The sequence below is a fragment of the Vicia villosa genome, unplaced genomic scaffold (assembly GCF_029867415.1).
Source record: "Vicia villosa cultivar HV-30 ecotype Madison, WI unplaced genomic scaffold, Vvil1.0 ctg.001771F_1_1, whole genome shotgun sequence".
NCBI classification, from domain to species: Eukaryota; Viridiplantae; Streptophyta; class Magnoliopsida; order Fabales; family Fabaceae; genus Vicia; species Vicia villosa.
The window spans coordinates 262,035-285,124 of NW_026705722.1; the positions used below are offsets into that span (position 1 = coordinate 262,035).

At 37.9% G+C, this 23,090-nt stretch overlaps 2 protein-coding genes across 2 annotated transcripts; both read right to left on the reverse strand.

The window, feature by feature from the left end:
• Positions 1 to 1,998: 1,998 nt before the first annotated feature.
• LOC131636536 (uncharacterized) lies at positions 1,999 to 14,717 on the reverse strand. Its single transcript, XM_058907146.1, has 5 exons — positions 14,474 to 14,717; positions 13,999 to 14,370; positions 13,778 to 13,905; positions 13,541 to 13,690; positions 1,999 to 2,139 (listed from the first exon to the last, which is right to left on the reverse strand). The coding sequence occupies exons 1-5, from the start codon at positions 14,715 to 14,717 to the stop codon at positions 1,999 to 2,001; spliced, it is 1,035 nt and encodes a 344-aa protein (XP_058763129.1).
• Positions 14,718 to 18,861: 4,144 nt separating this feature from the next.
• Positions 18,862 to 21,563, reverse strand: LOC131636531 (probable CoA ligase CCL10). The gene is made up of 6 exons (XM_058907142.1): positions 20,368 to 21,563; positions 20,070 to 20,265; positions 19,842 to 19,987; positions 19,667 to 19,734; positions 19,430 to 19,532; positions 18,862 to 19,283 (listed from the first exon to the last, which is right to left on the reverse strand). Exons 1-6 carry the CDS (start codon positions 21,400 to 21,402, stop codon positions 19,161 to 19,163), a joined length of 1,671 nt encoding a protein of 556 aa, XP_058763125.1. The 5' UTR covers positions 21,403 to 21,563; the 3' UTR covers positions 18,862 to 19,160.
• Positions 21,564 to 23,090: the final 1,527 nt, after the last annotated feature.

The following is a 23,090-nucleotide window of genomic DNA, read 5'->3' on the forward strand; positions in this document are numbered from 1 at the left end:
TACACAAAAATCAACTTCAAACCCATTTTCAAGTGTTCCATTCTACACATTTCATACCCTACAACTTCAACTCAACTTCCATTGAAGTCTCAAAGCTCCATTATCTTTACACTAAAAGCTTCAATAAACTGTAAGTTTCAACAATCTTTAACTATAGATTCAAAATGTTGCTTTTGTTGTTAGAAATTAGGATAATACTGTAGGTTGAAGTTATTGTAGTTCAATGATATGTTTTAGATGCAAAAAATGGGATTTTGGTTGAGTTATGGCAAGAAATGGAACTCTGCCAAAAATGGTTGTTCGCATGTAATTTTGGAAGTGCATTTATGAAATCACCTCTGACCAGTTTCAATATGCACTTCCGAAATTTGGTCTGAGTTGCTTTTTTTTTTTAATTTTCAATTTTGTTTTCTTCATACTTTTACCAGTGGCATTTTTCAGGAAAATGACAGATAATCAGGTACTGACCGCACGACTTAGACATGGGGGGCAGACACAAACAACATCGGCTCGACACGAGAGAGCCGCGAAACAAGGAGTGACTACGGAACATGGACGGGGTAGAGTCCGAGTCCAAGTCCAAAAGGATAAGGCGCCTGAAGGATTATCATCTGCACTGAGGAGTCGACTGTCTCAGACGTCTTGCTCTCGCGAGGTTAGTCGGGAGGAGGAGGTTTCCGAAGAGTAGGAGTTACCTGAGATTCACTCTGAGCACGACGATGCTCAGAACGCACAAGAGGGCGGCTTCCCAGGAGGGCCTTCTGACACATCCCTCTTGATTTACTACCATGACCATGCCGCTCGACATATTTGGGCGGACAATTTTTTTTTTGTATTTTCTAATTTATCTGTTTCAATTACAAATAGTTCAAATGAATTTATACGGTTTAACTAACATTGTTGTTGTTTTATTGTGTCGTGAATGACCTACCATAAAATCTGCGAACCAATGGCGAAAAATATTTGATCTGTTTAATCCACAGGCTCAGTGGTTTAATAATGTTGTAGCTGGGTTTGGACTTGGAGGGTTATGCATGACCGAATGTAGTACCATAAGCCACAACATGCAGGGGGCATTTGCTGAAAGGTGGCACAAGGAGACCTCGTATAACACCCCAAACCTACCCGCAATTAATAGGAAAAACAGAGTACAAAATCTCAAAACAAACATCATGATTAGAGGCGTCACGTATATCAATTTAAACAAATATCATGCAAGCTCATACATAAAGATACATAACACATATAATGGAGGAAAATCATAATCCAATAGTCATTTAACTCCAAACAATCTCATAACATCGCAGCGGAATTCAATACCAGCATAATCCAAATCATAACATCTTTTCCAACATGGAAAAAATATTCAATATGTCTCAAAATAAAGAGAACGACAACAAAATCCCGCAATGTATAACGACATAATCAAAATAAATAAACGTCCCCCGCGTGCTACGTATCAGAGCATAGACACACCGACTCGAGCTATAAGGTAAACGGCTACTCCACGTCGTTATCTGCACGTTATCAACAAAGGGTAACATTCAAACAGAAGGGGTGAGATATCATTCATTATAAAGAAACGTATGATAATATTCAAAGCATGGTAAAGATCATACATATATCACCACTTCCCATCACCTAATATCTTACAACAACTATCATCACTAAACAACTTAACAAACGACAACATGTCAATAATCAATTATGACAACATATCTAATTCACGAGTATAATTTCAATACATCATAATAACATCTCATCATCACGTCAAAACAACCACACATTCAAAGCAATTGCAAATGCAATACGAATGTGACTCGACTTATGCAAATGCATGTGGTACCATTTGGAGTAAAGCTCCCACCGTCTCAAAATTGCCATTGGGCACACCGTCTCTATTTAACATTAAGGCCACCATCGCTTTATGCAATGGATGTGACTCAATGAATGTGACATCCACACATAAACAACATATATAACACATCTCATCAACAATCAAACATCATCAATTAAATGTCGAAATTCAACGACAACAACAAAATCATCACCAATCACGGTAATGCATCTCTTCGCTATCACTTCTCTACGTTGTATCATTATACAACAATACTTCACTTGTAAAACCCCAATTCTACCCTAAGCATTTAGGCAAGAAAATATCACAGTATTAAAATTTCATACAACACAATTAGGATGTTACACTAAGTAACCAAACAAACACCTAGAAAACAAACGGACATCAGCGATGCCAAAAGCATACAACACCTGCCAATAAAGTGATACATAACACACGGAAGATATGAACATATATATATATATATATATATATATATATATACACGTATAGTTCTCACTCTCAAAGAGGAGTTTTCCAAAATAAATCGTTTACTATACACATCAGCACATCATCACATATACATGTTCAAAAGAGTCATATATAAATAAATAACAGCAGACTCCCGACTCCCCGGTGTTACGTATCAGAGCGACCGACAAGACCAACTGGAGAACTACCTCTTCCAAAAGACTCCCAAAGCTGCTAATCTGCAGGATGCCACTCAAGCATCAAATCAGCAGAAGGGTGAGAATATAATTTATAATGAAAAGCATGATAAATATGGTAATGCCAACAAGTATCATCAAGAATCATACAACAAAGTAATCTACTCATTTAACCACAATCAATATATAAGTAATGTGACACATGAGTGATAACATAATTTATAAAGACAGACGATGATGAATGAGACTCGACTATGCATATGCATGTGGTACCAAATCCGGAGTAAACTCCTCCTTCTCATTATGACAAATACACCTTGCCGAGCATTATGCTGGGACTTTATTCCACTCAGGAAGCCCGCAGGCTGTCGTCACCGAGCATGTAGCTCCCACTGATGACCTCTTGCCACTCAGGCTAATATACCGTTACCGAGCATTAAGCTCCTACTGGTAACCAATACCCGCAGGCCACCTGTTAATAGCATTCCGCCACTAACGTAATGAAATGTTATGCTGTGCAAATATATGACTCTATTACATGACAACAACATCATCAATAATATAACACGGTCACATACTCATGTTACACCGTTTATATTCTATCCAAAAGGATACATCACCAATTAATAACATCGTTATCAATTACATCACACCATAATTACCACACAGGCATTAGTAAGCACACAACACACATTCACCATCAAAACATACTGGCCACATCGGCATAGATGAACGTATAACACACTTATACACATCAAATTAATATTGGCCATCGGCCCACAACTTCATCAATACATCATCAACAAGTTGTAATAACAACAATTCAACAATGATAATACATCATTCTCATAACAACCATTACTTGCCATAAGGCCACACATCATGTTAACAACAAACAACCAAACATCGTCACATATCAAGAATGAACATTCATTAATATAAAACACATACGAACATGATTTCATGTTAATCCACACATCAACAACAATTGCAACCAAGCACTATGATTATTTACCAATCATATCGCGCATATAAATAATTATGTGTTTTCACCAACCACACCTCATAACCAATTAATCTCAAGCTAACCAAGCCTATACTATCATATAGAACATCCAACTAGCTTCCTAACGCTTCGAACGGCGCATAAAACGGAGTTACGGATCAAAAGTTACAAAGTTTCAAAGTTTTGGAAAAACAGAAAATGCTGTTGGCCGCTTGAGCTCCGCTCAGCGGACCCTGCCAGAAGCGAGCCAAAGAAAACTCCGCTCAGCGGACCCCCCTCTGCTCAGCGGACCTGCGGAAACCCAGAAAAAACCAGCACGAACCAGAACTGTTCTAATCCCCTTATACCCACCAAAACCACTCTAAAACAACATTATAACACCAATACAACACATACAAACCATAGAAACAACCTAACATCAAACTTTTCATGGTTGATTCACCAATATTTCTCAAAACCTAACATTTTATTCAAACTCAATCAAGCCATGGAAATGCAAAAGAAAGCATGATCAATCACCATAACACAACAAGGACATGATTCTATACAAAATACCAACCAAGACATGTTTGAATCTTGCTATATCATGAAAACATCACAACTTCTTACAAAACAAGCAAGAATGGAAAACATGGAAAGGATGAAGAAGATGAACAAGAACAAGACTAAAAGAATCATACATCCAAGATAAATTAGATTCACCCCCTTACCTTGATTTGATTCTTCATCTTCTCCAAAATCCCCTTCTTCACTTTCTCTCCATCTTTGCTCTTCTTCTTTCTCTCTTCCCTTTCTTTCTCTTCTTTTTCTTTCCACCCTTTTTCCTTTCTCACAAATATCTCTTTCTTTATAAAGAAAATATCTACCCCGCGGAAATGACCGAAATGCCCCTACGCTCAAATATCGTTCAAACGCCCCCAAAACGCAGAATATTACCTTAATAATATTTCTAGTACCAAAAATATGAAAACCTTCAATTAAATATTAGTCCGCCATCCCGAACTAATACCGACTGAAACAACTCCAAAAACGGTAAAATTCCAATAAACGTCACAAACGTCCAAATCAAGCATATACTTATTTTTCCGGGCATTACAACTCTCCCCCACTTAGAACATTTCCGTCCTCGGAAATATCCCAAACGCAAACAAACCTGGATACGCTCTCGCATCCGACTAACCAACTATCAAGCCACGGAAGCAACGACACAATCAACACCAACAAAGAATCACTCTAGCTAAAAGCCAAACAACCAAAACACAACAACGACAACGAGATGCAATGCCCATACAATGCACTCATCGACTAACACCAAAACACAAGAAATAACCAAGACACAGACAACAACCCGGTCGCACAACATCCAAACAACCATGCCAAGACATAGCAGTCAAACATGTAACCAAAACATCTGGTGGTCTTATAATTCCTACCACATCCACTGTCCACAATTTGAACTTTAACAATTCATACACATACGAACCGCGTCATTTCACGCTTCCGATGCGCACTCTTATTTCCCACAATAAACAGATTTACCAATTTCATAACCAACTTCCAAATCCTTCTAGTATTCACCAGAAACTCATTGTTCTCTCTTAACATACTCAACCTCTTAATCTGCCGTGTCAGCTCGCACACCAGACAAAAGTCTTTGTATTATCCAATCAAAGGCAAAAAGCTAATCCAAACACATCCTTGTTTCACAACATAAGCCCTCATAGATCCTTAAGTGACCAAATCGTCCTCTCAGTCTGACCATCCGTTTGAGGATGATACGCCAAACTCAAACGCAACTTCGTACCCAAAGTACTTTGCGAACCTTCTCAAAATTTCAGAAATACACCTCGGATCTCAATCCGAACAATACTTTTCGAAACACCATGCAAACAAACAAACCAACAAACAATTTTATCAACATACCACTCGCCAGTACTTCCATCGGTTAATCCATTCTTATTGAAATAACGTGAGCAGATTTCGTCAATATATCCACAATAACCCAAATCACCTCACAGTTACTCGAGGTCCTCGGCAACCCGAAACAAAATCCATAGAAATGTTATTCCACTTCTACTCAGGAATGGATAACAGTTACATGAAACCAGACAACTCCTGACAAGTCAAACACAAATAAACAAATCCCTTCATATCCTTCTTCATTACCTTGCCACTAAAAATGACCTTCTCAAATCTTGATACATCTTAGTAGCATCAGGATGAATACTCAAATCACCACGACACACCTCATCCAAAGTCCTCTTTTCAAATCCGAACATTAGGAATACAAACTTGATCATGACATCCCATGACATTGCTCTTATCAATCCGAAGATCACCATCTTTATCTTTGACTAATAAATGTCATCTTATCAACCCATTCAAATCCGATTTCTGACCTTTTCTAATCTCATCAAGAATACCATAAGTAAGCTTTCACATATAAAGCTCAACACTTGAAGAAGTCACTTTACGAACCAAACTCAAATCTCACAACTGTTTCAACAATCACAATACTCGAATCATCAACATAGACGTATGCAATGGTTTCTCATATTCAACTCGTTCTGATCAAACGAATACTTCAAACTCTTGTAGTCACTTACACACACAAATCTAGATCCAAAAAATCAGTGCCTTCAAATTTCCCAAACAGAAATAACAACTGCCAACTCTAAATCTTGTGACAGATAAATCCTTTCAAAAATCTTAACTCGCATAAAAGCATAAACCTCCACTTACCCCTTGAACATTCACTTCACTCAACCAAAGACTCACACAAGGAAACTTAGCAAACAACTTCTTCTTCCCAACACGGACAAAACAATTCTCAAGTACTTAGCATGATCATTTTCACGCTGATGATACCTATACCTCAAATCAAACTTGCAAAACAAACAAGCTCAAACCAATTTGATCCATCAAAATATCAATCCTCGAAAGTGGATACTTTTCCTTAATTGTCACTTTTCTCAATTGTCTAAAATCGACACACTTGAACGAACAAACCTCTTCTCAAGAAAATCCTTAAGTTGACTCCTCAACTCTTTCAACTCAGAAGTTGGCATCCGATACGGAACCCTCGACACAACAATAGTTCTAGGAACTAAATCCGTCAAAACAGAACTCCAAGACAGAAATCCTCTTTTCGACAATGAATCAATTAAACCTTCAAGAAACACTTATACAAATGCGCAACTATCCGCAATCCCAACAATTGCTCTTTCTCAAGAACATCCAAAATCGTCGACAACATAAACAACATCGTACCACCTTGCACCGACTCATTCACTTCCAATATTATCAAACTAGCCGGATAAGCCTATCATGTCCAATACGATCCCGTCTACTATCAACAAGAGATTAAGGGTGATCAAGTCCTCAATTTGTCAATAGGTAGCCGACAATCATAATAGAGTATAAACTATCAGTACCAACATTAATAATATTCTTTTCCAACTTTTGCTCATAGCACAGAAGCACTATGATTCCATAATTCACAAATCTCCCAAGATTATCTTAACCAGCTAACACCGACGTCCAGTAGCTACGTACCAAAACACTTCTAACAATATCTCAAAACAAAATACCTGAGATCCTACTCATCTCTTCATATTCCTAATTCTTACTCGAGTTTCAGAACATTTCCAACAACGTTAATAACTCCTACAACAAAGTCTACCACAATGCTTTCCTTAATCACTGATCCAACAATCACACCTCACACAAGCCTACTCAAACAACAACTTCACAGTCCATCAGTAGTGTTAGAGCATCACAACTCTCTAAATTCCATTCTTTAGAATTAACCAAAATCTACTCCGTGACACTCCAACTTGATTAACAACCAAAGTCTTAAGTCCAAGTCACCTTCACTTCAGAAAACAACAAATTCCAACAACACTAGTAATGCTGCCCTCAGTAGCATACTAACATCTTGCAACTGAAACATATCCGAGAAGCATATCTTCTCCCCCACTAAGCTTCAAACCACTCCTGCACACAACCGGCTAGAGGCACAATAAGTACTGACAGTGCTCCACACACTTATCACGTACTGAGGAATTAAACAACATTAGACAACACTGGCCGGACATACCGACCTGCTCTGATACCACTAATGTAACACCCCAATTCTACCCAAAGCATTTAGGCAAGAAAATATCAGAGTATTAAAATTTCATACAACACAATTAGGATGTTACACTAAGTAACCAAACAAACACCTAGAAAACAAACGGACATCAGTGATGCCAAAAGCATACAACACCTGCCAATAAAATGATACATAACACACGGAAGATATGAACATATATATATATATATATATATATATATATATATATATATATATATATATACGTATAGTTCTCACTCTCAAAGAGGAGTTTTCCAAAATAAAGCGTTTACTATACACATCAGCACATCATCACATATACATGTTCAAAAGAGTCATATATAAATAAATAACAACAGACTCCCGACTCCCCGGTGTTACGTATCAAAGCGACCGACAAGACCAACTGGAGAACTACCTCTTCCAAAAGACTCCCAAAGCTGCTAATCTGCAGGATGCCACTCAAGCATCAAATCAGCAGAAGGGTGAGAATATAATTTAGGGTTAATGAACTTTTTCGTCCCTTTAAATATTTCAAATTTCGTTTTTAGTCCCTCCAAAATTTTCCTTCAAGAAATCGTCCCTTCAAAATTTTTCTTCCGAACTATTGGTCCCTAACGTCAAAATTCGTAGCTAATCAGTGGCTAAAGTCGTAGCAAATCTCTAGCAAATTTGACGTTAGGGACCAATAGTTTAGACGAAAAATTTTGAAGGGACGATTTCTTAGAGGAAAATTTTGGAGGGACTAAAAATGAAATCTGCAATATTTTGAGGGACCAAAAAGTTCATCAACCCTATAATTTATAATGAAAAGCATGATAAATATAGTACTGCCAACAAGTATCATCAAGAATCATACAACAAAGTAATCTACTCATTTAACCACAATCAATATATAAGTAATGTGACACATGAGTGATAACATAATTTATAAAGACAGACGATGATGAATGAGACTCGACTATGCATATGCATGTGGTACCAAATCCGGAGTAAACTCCTCCTTGTCATTATGACAAATACACCTTGCCGAGCATTATGCTGGGACTTTATTCCACTCAGGAAGCCCGCAGGCTGTCGTCACCGAGCATGTAGCTCCCACTGATGACCTCTTGCCACTCAGGCTAATATACCGTTACCGAGCATTAAGCTCCTACTGGTAACCAATACCCGCAGGCCACCTGTTAATAGCATTCCGCCACTAACGTAATGAAATGTTATGCTGTGCAAATATATGACTCTATTACATGACAACAACATCATCAATAATATAACACGGTCACATACTCACGTTACACCATTTATATTCTATCCAAAAGGATACATCACCAATTAATAACATCGTTATCAATTACATCACACCATAATTACCACACAAGCATTAATAAGCACACAACACACATTCACCATCAAAGCATACTGGCCACATCGGCATAGATGAACGTATAACACACTTATACACATCAAATTAATATTGGCCATCGGCCCACAACTTCATCAATACATCATCAACAAGTTGTAATAACAACAATTCAACAATGATAATACATCATTCTCATAACAACCATTACTTGCCATAAGGCCACACATCATGTTAACAACAAACAACCAAACATCGTCACATATCAAGAATGAACATTCATTAATATAAAACACATACGAACATGATTTCATGTTAATCCACACATCAACAACAATTGCAACCAAGCACTATGATTATTTACCAATCATATCGCGCATATAAATAATTATGTGTTTTCATCAACCACACCTCATAACCAATTAATAACAAGCTAACCAAGCCTATACTATCATATAGAACATCCAACTAGCTTCCTAACGCTTTGAACGGCGCATAAAACGGAGTTACGGATCAAAAGTTACAAAGTTTCAAAGTTTTGGAAAAATAGAAAATGCTGTTGGCCGCTTGAGCTCCGCTCAGCGGACCCTGCCAGAAGCGAGCCAAAGAAAACTCCGCTCAGCGGACCCCCCTCCGCTCAGCGGACCTGCGGAAACCCAGAAAAAACCAGCACGAACCAGAACTGTTCTAATCCCCTTATACCCACCAAAACCACTCTAAAACAACATTATAACACCAATACAACACATACAAACCATAGAAACAACCTAACATCAAACTTTTCATGGTTGATTCACCAATATTTCTCAAAACCTAACATTTTATTCAAACTCAATCAAGCCATGGAAATGCAAAAGAAAGCATGATCAATCACCATAACACAACAAGGACATGATTCTATACAAAATACCAACCAAGACATGTTTGAATCTTGCTATATCATGAAAACATCACAACTTCTTACAAAACAAGCAAGAATGGAAAACATGGAAAGGATGAAGAAGATGAACAAGAACAAGACTAAAAGAATCATACATCCAAGATAAATTAGATTCACCCCCTTACCTTGGTTTGATTCTTCATCTTCTCCAAAATCCCCTTCTTCACTTTCTCTCCATCTTTGCTCTTCTTCTTTCTCTCTTCCCTTTCTTTCTCTTCTTTTTCTTTCCACCCTTTTTCCTTTCTCACAAATATCTCTTTCTTTATAAAGAAAATATCTACCCCGCGGAAATGACCGAAATGCCCCTACGCTCAAATATCGTTCAAACGCCCCCAAAACGCAGAATATTACCTTACTAATATTTCTAGTACCAAAAATATGAAAACCTTCAATTAAATATTAGTCCGCCATCCCGAACTAATACCGACTGAAACAACTCCAAAAACGGTAAAATTCCAATAAACGTCACAAACGTCCAAATCAAGCATATACTTATTTTTCCGGGCGTTACATCACTCACAACAACAATCACAATATCAAACGGTACAAATCAAGAAAAGATTCAAAAAGGATTTTCAAAGGTTTTCAAATCATATCCATTAGAAAGACATCAATTAAAGCTTCAAAGAAGTTTAAACGAACCTTCAAAATCTGAGCTCCGCTTAGCGGACCAGCTCCGTTTAGCGAGCTCTCTTATTTTTCAAAAATAAACAGCATCCGCTTAGCGAGCCAGAGTCTGCTTAGCGGGCGCGCGATTATGCAGAAAATCACCTTTGTGACAGACCTGCGCAATCACACACCCACCACCCAAAACTCATTCCAAATAGAAATTAGACACATATGATCAAAACATCTAACATCATTCATCATCAATCATCAATTAAAACATATTTTCAACAAAAAATTCATGCAATTTCATCATAAACTTAGAGTTTCTACAACATTCAATTCATGGTTCAACATATCATCTAAACCCACCCTAAACATCATCATATATACCTTTAGCATTAAATAATCTCACCCGTACCTTGGGTTTTGGATTGAATCCAACTCTATCTTAAAGACCTAGCTTCTCCTTTTCTCTTCTCTCTTCTCTTTTCTCACAATTTTGCCAAATGAGCTCTAATTGCCAATTCCATTCAATTCTCCTGTTTTGGTTAAACCCTCACTAATTCTCAATTACTAATGGGCTCTATTTAGCACCTCTCAATTACTAATACCGACTTAGGCCCCATAACTCAATACACTTACTAACTTATGCTATTTACTAATAATATTCAATAAATAACACAAAATCACTTAAACACATAATCAATTAAATAAATCTCATGTCACACAATTAAATAAAATACGGAAAAAAAAACGGTCGTTACAACTCTCCTCCACTTAGAATATTTCCTTCCTCGAAAATTACCTCAATCAAACAACTCAGGATACGACTCTTGCATCTTGCTTTCCTACTCCCACGTCATACTCTCTCTGGTAGCTCCCGACCAAACTTCCTTCACCAAAGCAATCTCTTTGCCTCTAAGCGTCTTTGTCTCGCGATCCTCAATCCTTACCGGCACAGGCTTCACCGTGAGATTATCCCGTACTTGTACATCATCCATATGAATCACATGAGAATGATCATAAATATACTTCCGAAGTTGCAATACATGAAACACGTCATGAAAATTCGAAATATTTGGCGGTAAGGCAACTATATATGCCACATTTTCAACCTTCTCTGAAATCTGATACGGTCCAATAAAATGAGGAGTGAGCTTCTTAGACTCCAACACTCGTCCCACACCGGACACCGGCGTGACTCTAAAAAAATACATGATCACCAGCCTGAAATTCCAAATCTTTCCTTCTCTTATCATGATAACTCTTCTGCCTACTCTGAGAAGTATTCATCTTCTCACGAATCAACTTAACTTTCTCAGTAGTCTCTCGAACAATCTCCGGTCCAAGTACCACACTCTCACCCGATTCATGCCAGAACAACGGAGTTCTACACCTCCAACCATACAACGCTTCAAAAGGTGCCATTCCAATACTAGAATGGTAACTATTGTTGCAAGTGTACTCGATCAATGGAAGATAAGTATCCCACGTACCTCCCTGCTCAAGAACACAAGCTCTCAACAAATCCTCCCAAGACTGAATCGTCCTTTCCGTCTGACCATTTGTTTGAGGATGATACGCCGAACTCAACCTCAACTTAGAACCCAATGCTCCTTGCAAACTTTTACAAAAATCTTAAGTGAACCTTGGATCTCTATCCGAAACAATACACAAAGGAACACCATGCAGCTTAACAATCACATTGGTATAAGTCTCCGCTAAATTAGAAACTGGATAAGTGATGTTAATAGGTACAAAATGAGCTGACTTTGTAAGCCTATCAACGATCACCCAAATCGAATCATGTCCTCTCACGGTATTTGGTAAACCTGTTACAAAATCCTTTGAAATGCCTCCAAATCTTCAATACAAACACAACAAAAGCAAGTTCTAAATCATGCGTAGGATAGTTCTTCTCATGAACTCTCAATTGCCTCGACGCATAAGCAACAACTTTGTCATTTTGCATGAGCACACCTCCTAAACCCATCTTAGAAGCATCACAATAAACCACAATAGATTCTTCCGGATTAGGCAATATCAAAATCGGTGCTGAAGTCAATATCTTCTTCAACTTGGTAAAACTCTCTTCACATTGAAGATCTCACACAAAAGCCTTACCCTTACAAGTTAACTTAGTCAACGGAAGTGCCAAATTAAAGAATCCTTCAATGAACCTTCTATAATACCCGACTAATCCCAAAAAGCTTCGAATCTCGGTAGCCGACTTAGGAGTTTCCCATCTCAATACAACATTTACTTTAGACGGATCCACAACAATGCCATCACCAGAAATAACATGACCAAGAAAACTAACTTCTTTCAACCAGAACTCACACTTGGACAACTTCGCATACAACTTCTTTTCTTTCAAGACTTGCAATACCAACTTCAAATGCTCAACATGATCTAATTCTGATTTAGAGTAAATCAAAATATCATCAATGAACACCACCACAAAATGATCCAGATACTCATGAAAAATACGGTTCATGTACTCCATAAATACTCCTGGTGCATTAGTAACACCGAAGGACATCACAGAATACTCATAATGTCCATAACGTGTCCTGAAAGCTGTCTTCTGCATATCCTCATCCTTCACTTTAATCTGATGGTAACACGACCTCAAATCAATCTTACTAAACACACGAGCACCAACCAACTGATCCATCAAGTCATCAATTCTTGGAAGTGGATACTTGTTCCTGATTGTCACCTTATTCAATTGTCTGTAATCAATACAAAGTGTCATACTTCCATCTTTCTTCTTTACTAACAACATTGGAGCTCCCCACGGCTACACACTAGGCCTCACAAACTTCTTCTCAAGAAAATCTTCTAATTGCTTCTTCAATTCAGATAACTCAGATGCAGACATCATGTACGGTGCCATAGACACAGGTCTAGTACCAGGTACAAGATCAATAGAGAATTCAACTTCTCTCTCTGGCGGTACATCAGGAATTTCATCAGGGAAAATTCAGGAAATTCACACACCACCTTCAACTCATCTATTATAGCTTGATTCTCAACAGACATCGATGCAACCAAAGCAAACACTTGAACTTCTTCCTTCATTAACATGCATAACTGTCTAGCCGACAACAACTCAACACCTTCCTCTTCAGGAGTAGAAAACCTCACAGACTTATCAAAGCAATTAATATGGACATGGTTATGCTCTAACCAGTTCATACCCAAAATCACATCCAAACCTCTCAATGGCAAGCAAACAAAATCAACAACAAAGTCTCTGTCGAAAATCGACACAAGACACTTTAAACACACAAGAGAAGTAGTTACCGACCCCTTAGCCAGAGTATCGACAACCATCTCTCCGATCATAGCAGACAACACAAGACCTAATATTTCAACACAATCAGCAAAAATAGAACAATGAGTAGCACCGGTATCAATAATAGTAATTAAAGGAATGATATTAATGAAACAAGAACCTCTGATGAGTGCATCCTCACTAGTGGTCTGAGTTCCCGACAAGGAGAACACCTTTCCACTAGCTTGCTCCCTCTTGGGCTTCTGACACTTGCTTCCAATGTGTCCTTCTTCACCATAGTTGAAACAAACCATCTGCTTATACTTGCAAGCAGGTGCCGTATGTCCAATCTCACCACAACTGTAACACCTTATGACATCAACAGTACACAAAGTTCTCTTATGACCAACTTTGCCACACTTGAAGCACACAATACTAGCGGGTGCATCTCCCCCATTAGTCGTCTTGCCCTCATAAGCTTTCTGCTTCCCCTTGCCAACTGGAGCATCATAAGGCTTGCCACGGCCTTGTTGACTCTTCATAAATCCGACAACTATCAACCAAATCAGCAAAGACACGAATGTTCTAGTAACTAATCGCCTTCTTGATTTCCGGGTGCAACCCATTCTCAAACTTGATACACTTAGAAAATTCACCATCTGGTCCATCATAATGTTGGTAAAACTTAGCTAACTCTCCAAACATAGCCACATACTCAACAACCGACTTATTCCCTTGCCTCAACTCAAGGAATTCAATTTCCTTCTTGCCACGGACATCCTCCAAAAAGTACTTCCTCAAGAACTCCCTACGGAACACAACCCAAAGGATCTCCTCACCTACAATCTCCAACCTCTGACGAGTCTCTAGCCACCAATCATCAACCTTAACTACTAGCATATGAGTCCCAAGCATTCTCACCAACATTCGGCTGATGTTCCAAAGCTTGAGCCATTTCTTCCAAAGCAGCAACAATCGCAGCATCCTTCCTTCCAGCCACCTCAACTCGTCACTACAACACAAAAGCAATCAACATAAATAACAATACGAGTATTGTTAGATTACACTATGACATGGCACATGGCCGGACGGACCGACCTACTCTGATACCACTAATGTAACACCCCAAATCTACCCCACAATTAATAGGAAAATCAGAGTGCAAAATCTCAAAACAAACATCATGATTCGAGGCGTCACATATATCAACTTAAACAAATCTCATGCAAAATCATACGTAAAGATACATAATACGTATAACGGAGGAAAATTATAATCCAATAGTCATTTAACTCCAAACAATCTCATAACATCGCAGCAGAATTCAATACCAGCATAATCCAAATAATAACATCTTTGCCAACATGGAAAAAATATCCAATATGTCTCAAAATAAAGAGAACGACAACAAAATCCAGCAAGGAATAACGACATAATCAAAATAACTAAATGTCCCCCGAGTGCTACGTATCAGAGCATAAACACACCGACTTGAGCTATAAGGTAAACGGCTACTCCACATTGTTACATGCACGTTACCAACAAAGGGTAACATTCAAACAGAAGAGGTGAGATATCATTCATTATAAAGAAATGTATGATAATATTCAAAGCATGGTAAAAATCATACATATATCACCATTTCCCATCACCTAATATCATACAACAACTATCATCACTAAACAACTTACCAAATGATAATATGTCAATCATCAATTATGACAACATATCCGATTCACGAGTATAATTTCAATACATCACAATAACATCTCATCATCACGTCACAACAACCACATATTCAAAGCAATTGCAAATGCAATACAAATATGACTTGACTTATGAAAATTCATGTGGTACCATTTGGAGTAAAACTCCCACCTTCTCAAAATTGCCATTGGGCACACCATCTCTATTTGCCATTAAGGCCACCGTCGCTTTATGCAATGGATGTGACATAATGAATGTGACATCCACACAAAAACAACATATATAACACATATCATCAGTAATCAAACATCATCAATTAAATATCGAAATTCAACGATAACAACAAAATCATCACCAATCATGGTAATGCATCTCTTCGCTATCACGTAGCTACGTTGTATCATTATACAACAATACTTCACTTCACAACAACAATCACAACATCAAACGGTACAAATCAATAAAAGATTCAAAAAGGATTTTCAAATCATATCCATTAGAAAGACATCAATTAAAGCTTAACGGAAGTTCAAACGACACTTAAAAAGGAGTTACGGATCAAAAGATACATCATTTCAAAGTTTGAACAAGTTTTGCATAGCAGGGTCCGCTCAACGATCCGCAAGTGTGCTTATTGAATTCAATTTTCAATAACCCCGCTTGAAGCGACTAAAAACAGTAGAGAACCAAAATCTGAGCTCCGCTTAGCCGACCAGCTCCTCTTAGAGAGCTCTCTTATTTTTCAAAAACAAACAGCATCCGCTTAGCGAGCCAAAGCCCGCTTAGCGGACGCACGATTATGCAGGAAATCACCTCTATGACAGACCTGCACAATCACACACCCACCACCCAAAACTAATTCCAAACAGAAATTAGACACATATAATCACAACATCTAGCATCATTCATCATCAATCATCAATGAAAACATATTTCCAACCAAAAATTCATGCAATTTCATCATAAACTTATGGTTTCTACAACATTCAATTCATGGTTCAACATATCGTCTAAATCCACCCTAAACATCATCATACATCCCTTTAGCATGAAAGAATCCCACCCTTACCTTGGGTTTTGGATTGAAGCCAACTCTATCTTCAAGACCTAGCTTTTCCTCTTCTCTTCTCTCACAATTTTGCCAAATGAGCTATAATTCCCAATTCCCTTCAATTCTCTTGTTTTGGTTAAATCCTCAATAATTCTCAATTACTAATGGGGTCTATTTATCACCTCTCAATTACTAATACCGACTTAGACCCAATAACTCATAACACTTACTAACTTATGCTATTTACTAATAATATTCAATAAATAACACAAAATCACTTAAACACATAATCAATTAAATAAATCTCATATCACACAATTAAATAAAATACGGAAATAAAAACAGTCGTTACACCTCGTCTTTCCACTTTCCTGTTGGGGAGTTGACGACCACCCTCTACGATGTTGCCTGTCCGCTCCACCTTCCGATTAGAGGGAGGTTATTGGACCATTCTCGAATACAGAGGATTAAAACCATAGAGTGGATGGTGGATTATCTGGGCATCGACCAAAATATGGCGGATTATGAATGCAGAGCAACTAATGAAGTGCATATCCGGTTCTCCACCCTGAAAGAGCTTTATGAGAGCCACTTGGTGGCGGCCGCGAAGTCCGAGGAGGAGGGTGATGGGGTTTTTGTTGACTACCACCGTGGTTGCACTTTGCGATGTTGGTTCTTGTTCTTGGTTGGCACTGACCTCTTTGTGGATAAAATTGCAACCTACATGGACATGATTATCTCTGACACTTTATTGATCTGACTACAGTTCACGAGTGAAACTGGGGAGCCGCCATTCTGGTATACCTATACCAGAAGCTGAATGGAGTCTGCAGTTGGAGGACTAGACAGTTGACTGGACCTTGAACACTCCTCATGGTACATTTCTTTTTAATTATATCACATTTAATTATATCACATTTCTTTTTAACATATAATCATATTTGTGTTGCAGAGTTGGATCATCTCTTACTTCCACCGCATCCACGACTACGATCGTGATAACTTTTACACTGACACCATGCTCATGGCTGCACGATATGTCCTCCATAGGGGGAATTAGATAGTGGGGCCATATCATGTATACCTCGACCATACTGCTCACGATGACATCTAGTGGACACCTTTCACTGATTACGGTGATGTTGCCCCATTCGACCGTATCACATTATACTCCGGATAGTTGGCACGTGGGGCCAACACCATGGTCAGATATCTTCTGGAGCGGTGCATGAGACAGTTTGGGCGTGTGCAGATGATACTGAGATCTCCATTTGAGGCTTCTCCCGACACCGTTACCCGCGAAGATCTCACTGCTATATTTGAGGATTGGGCGCATCATCTACTCCCAGAGGAGTATTGGCGTATTCGGGCCACCCAGAGCTGACACTGTGTAGATGGGTACGTGACATGGTTTTATCAAGTGTCACATCCTATCATGATTTCCGATGCTCCTGGATGTCCACTTTGGCCAGCGCACCAGGAGCTCTTGGAGAACCAGCAAGCTGAGGATGGCAATGCCACCGATCTCTTGCCGATATGCCAACGGATACACTTGATTGAGCAGAAGGCATTCGAGAGAGGGATCATTGAGCAAGGCGGTTCAGAGGCGGTTGACATAGTACAGAGGATGGTCAGTGAGGCGTCCTGTGCGGCGGCGTATAGGAGACAGAGGAGGTCGCAGAGAGTTCATATTAGGCATACTCAGTAGTATTAGCCTATTTATATATTGTTTATGACTTTTACGGTGTTGTAATATTTTGACGTTTTGCACTTATCCGAACAACTATTTATATATTATGATATCGTTTTTTTACTATAAACTACGTCTTTTTTATTTTCATCAAATATTTGTCGGATAATAGAAGGTATTAATTTTAGTTGCTACAATGCTCCGATTGTAACAATTTAATGTTGTTGTTTTTAAAAACGAAGAATCAGAGCATATTTCAGATATGCATATCCGAAACTGCTTCATGGCATTTTCGGACATGCATATCCGAAATATTTAAAAGTAGTTCAAATATGAGTGTTTTTGGATATGTATATCCGAAATATTTGAAAATGAAATAATGGTGTCTTCGATAATGCATATCCGAAAGGTATTTTAGAATTTTCAATGGTGTTTTTCATCCTATATGGATGCTATGAGAAATTCCAAAATATATATATATATATATATATATATATATATATATATATATATATATATATATATATATATATATATATATATATATATATATATATATATATATATATATATATATATATTTTCACATAACACCCTCCAGTGGAAATGTCCCATGAGACCATCCTGATCCGTAATATGTAAACTATTGAGAATTGAGAACTTTGCTTTTATTAATATATGCCTGAGTTTAAAAATAAATTCTCAGTACATTTTTTTTAATGGCAAGGTTCTCAGTACATAACTCTTTTATTTTTCTACAAGAAAAAAAATAGCACTCCTTCTAGAAAACACATCTTAGTCACCCGTGTTACATGTTATCCAGAGACCAGAACCTTCACATCTCTTTCTTTATCACCATAATATGTAGATCAGAGTCTTCCAAGGCAATAATACCCTATAACTTTGATATCTTTTGTCTATCCAAAATTACAAGATCCTTTCTTAAGATCTTTCCAGTGGGTGACTTTGGAATTCTCTCTATAAAATTCACTCGCCGCAACCTTTTGTATGGTGCAACCTGGACAAAGGAAATGAAGCAATTCAGAAAACAAGCAACCTTCAAACTCTTGTATTTGCCACCTTCACAAGTATTGGTTTAAGACAGAAAGAAGACAACAAGATTTATAATCTACTTCTGCACTTGATAAAGTATTCCTAAGTTACCTGTTTTGCTACAAACTTCAGAATGTCGTCTTTGGTTATCGAGCTATTGGGTGTGCGAACTACGAAAGCCACCGGAACCTCGCCAGCTTTGGCATCAGGGGATCTGATTTGAAATTGACACCAACAAGTACTTATGAGTCAATATTATTTCCTTAAAAAATGAGGGGTAAGTAAAATAGTGTAAATCCTCTTACAAGAAAACAATGAATATAGAATCTACATAAAAATATGACTTACGGGATCACCCCAGCATCAGAAATTTCAGGGTGAGAAACCAGTAAATCTTCAAGCTCAGCCGGCGCCACCTACGTAATGGAAATGAGCAGTTCAGTATGCTAATTAAGTTCACTAAGTTGATGAGCAGAACACACATTCATACTTTATCTATAAATGCTATTAATTTGAATCATACTTGATATCCGCTACACTTGATAAGCTCTTTTATTCGATCCACAACAAGTAGCTGCCCCTTATCATCAAAATATCCAAGATCTCCTGTAATCAGCCAGCCCTCATCGTTAATGGTCTGTTTTGTTGCTTCTGGATTGTTAAAGTATCCTGAAAAAAAATTTCAATATAAGATTCCAATCAGAATCAAATTAATTTTAATGCAAACTAGATAAGTAATGATCAATCTTACCTTTCATCATAATAGGTCCTCTAAACCAAATTTCCCCTAATTGATTGGGTGGAAGAGGCTTAAATGTTTCCAAACTAACAATTCTGGATTCTACATTTGGAACTAGTGTTCCAGTTGATCCTAAACCAGAAACGAACCATTCTTCGTTCGGATTTTCATAAGAAATAAGTCCACATGCTTCTGTCATGCCATAACCCTGCCACAATTATCACACACACAACATATATAATGTATTCATATCACAATCAAATACTAAAATAGTGAATGACAACAAGTAGTATATTCTTCTTAACTATACCTGGATGATTTCAACTTGGGGTAGAATCTTAGCACACTCTTGCATCACATCTTTTCCCAAAGGAGCAGCCCCTCCGGCAAGTTGTTTCAGCGACGACAAGTCATAACTGCTCACAACATCACGCTGCTTGATCAGCTCCATCATCACCGGTGGAGCAACGTACAAATGTGTCACCCTAAACTTCTGGATAGCTGCCAAAGTCTTCTCGAGTTCAAATCTAGCCATCGATACAACCATATCCCCTCTCCGCAGCTGCGTGTACGATATCATTCCCAATCCCAACACATGATGCATTGGCGCCAAACATAAGAACACATTCTTCCCTTCCCCGTAGTGTTCCTGATCCGCCACTCCCGCCAACGCGGCTGCTATGAAATTTCGATGAGTCAGCATCACTCCCTTACTTCTTCCGGTGGTTCCTGAAGAGTATAGAATCACCGCCACGTCGGATTGCGAAACGACAGCGTTTGCATGAATCTCGTCGGGTCTATTGTTTGACTTTCTGATAAGATCCTTGAAGTCCCAAACCAAAGAACTGAATATTTTCGAGGATAATACTCTGGTTGAAGAATCGTCAAGCAATATTGAAGGTAAATCTAAGGGTACTTGTTCGATTTTGTGTAGAAGCTCTGATACGGTAACGACGATTTTGGGATTGGAGTCTTGGATTTGCTTGGTGAGTTCGGAGACGGTGTATAAAGGACTACAGGTGGTGGCAATAGCACCTATGGAAACTATAGCTAAGAAGCATACAGGAAAGCGTATGGAGTTAGGTGCGAATAGAAAAACGACGTCGCCTCGTTGGATGCCGAGGCGGAGTAAGGAGCGGGAGAGGGCGGTGACTTGTGTTTCAAGTTGGCGGAAGGTTAGGGAGTCACCGGTTTGTGCGTCGGCGAGGGCGACGGTGTCGAGGAGGGAGGAAGTGGACTGGAAGAGGAAGGAGGTTAGGGAGAGGTTGGGATCGGTGGGAAGGTGGATGGGTTGTCTTGGCGAGTAATACGTCATCGTTTTGGGGTCGAAGCAGTTTTTCGCCATTGTTAAGTTTGTTACTGTTGTTGTGGTTGAGGAAAACTGGTGTGTGTAATTTGTTGAACTTGATGTTGTTTTTGTTATTGGAAGTGAAGTGTGAATTCAATGTTTCTTAATTTGTCATGATCTTGAATCCAAATCATATTCAAGTAATATTGGCTCACCAAAGTTGAATTTATTCAATAATCAATGGCGGCTTCACTCACTGTGAATTAGTAGTTTATTTAAAATGCCGCCAAAAATGAAGTTGAACAGTATTATGATATTGCAATTGGCAAGATGCTTACTTAATTCATTTCACCCTGCTATTATAAAAGACAATCAATCATCTGAACATAAAGTATACACTTTTAAAATCAATTTTGACTTCAACATACACTTTGCACTTTGAGACTTTTGATTATTTTTATTAAAATTGTTTTTTTATCTCTAGAATGGTAGCAATTCGTTTTTCAAGTAAGATCAATTAGATTTTGATTATCTTATCCTCCATTATTATTATTATTATTATTATTATATATAGTTTTTTTTTTTTTCAATTAGGAACTAGAAATGAATCTGAGGTTGTGAAAAGTAGTGAATGTGAATTAAATGTAACTGATTGCATAAAGACAACATAAATGCAAATCTTAGCTGAAGAAAAACTTTGATAAATGACAAGTTTATAAAATGTAATAAATGACATTAAACAAAAATAAAAGATGAGAGGCACTAAATACAAATGTTTCATTTAAGGAAACAAAAACACAATGAAAAGAAAGGACACTGACCTATACATTGTTCACAAATTGTTTCGCTCTTTACTCGGGCACTTTAATTCTATAGAGAGAGTGTATGAAACTTTGTGACCTCTATTACAATGTACGATTCTGTTACTTATACTAGTCAAAAAAATGCTGAAATGCCCAATATCCTACGTTCGTAACTACTCAGAGTCATTAACTACTTCTTCAAAACGTCTGATGTGATACTCGTCGACGCTCCTTTCTTCAACCGACTCTTTGACTTAAAATTTTTTAAGTCTCTTTTGATAACTAATGACCTCGTCGACGCAAGTATCTTGTCGAGATAGACTTTAGCCAAAATTTCATTTTCGAGATTTTGGACATGCTTAGAGAAAAGAGTGATCTTACTCTTGTGATTCTTCCAAACCATGTCTATCATGTTTGTCAAGACTTCCCAATCGACAGGATTGTTTCTGTCGAAGCTTGTTAATTAATGCTACCAACACTTAGCATTTCTCAACGAGCTATCATTTATTATATTCCTTTCCGCTAGAATTTAGAGGCTATAACAAATGCCCCCCCCCCCCCCCCCCCCAAATTGCCACTTTCGATCATATGTGTCAGATGGAAGAAAAATGACTTTTTGTAACTACTTCGACACGATTTACAATAGCCTGCACACGTCACACCAATGGGATGTTTCTCAATAATCGTGATTAACTTTACAATAAAATGTCACGGAACGTGCCTATAAAAGACTCATCATTAACCTATATTTCCTAGGAGGTTAATTAGCCACTAACACTAATATAATTTAAAAGAAAAATCAATAAGCACATATTGAGTATACAGACTAAGACTAGTCACTCAAGGAACAATAAATAAAAATGGATTAGCTTTGTGTTTACAAGAGTGCTTCAAAAAGCAGATTACATAAAATTTTAAGCACATATTGTTTAACACAATTCT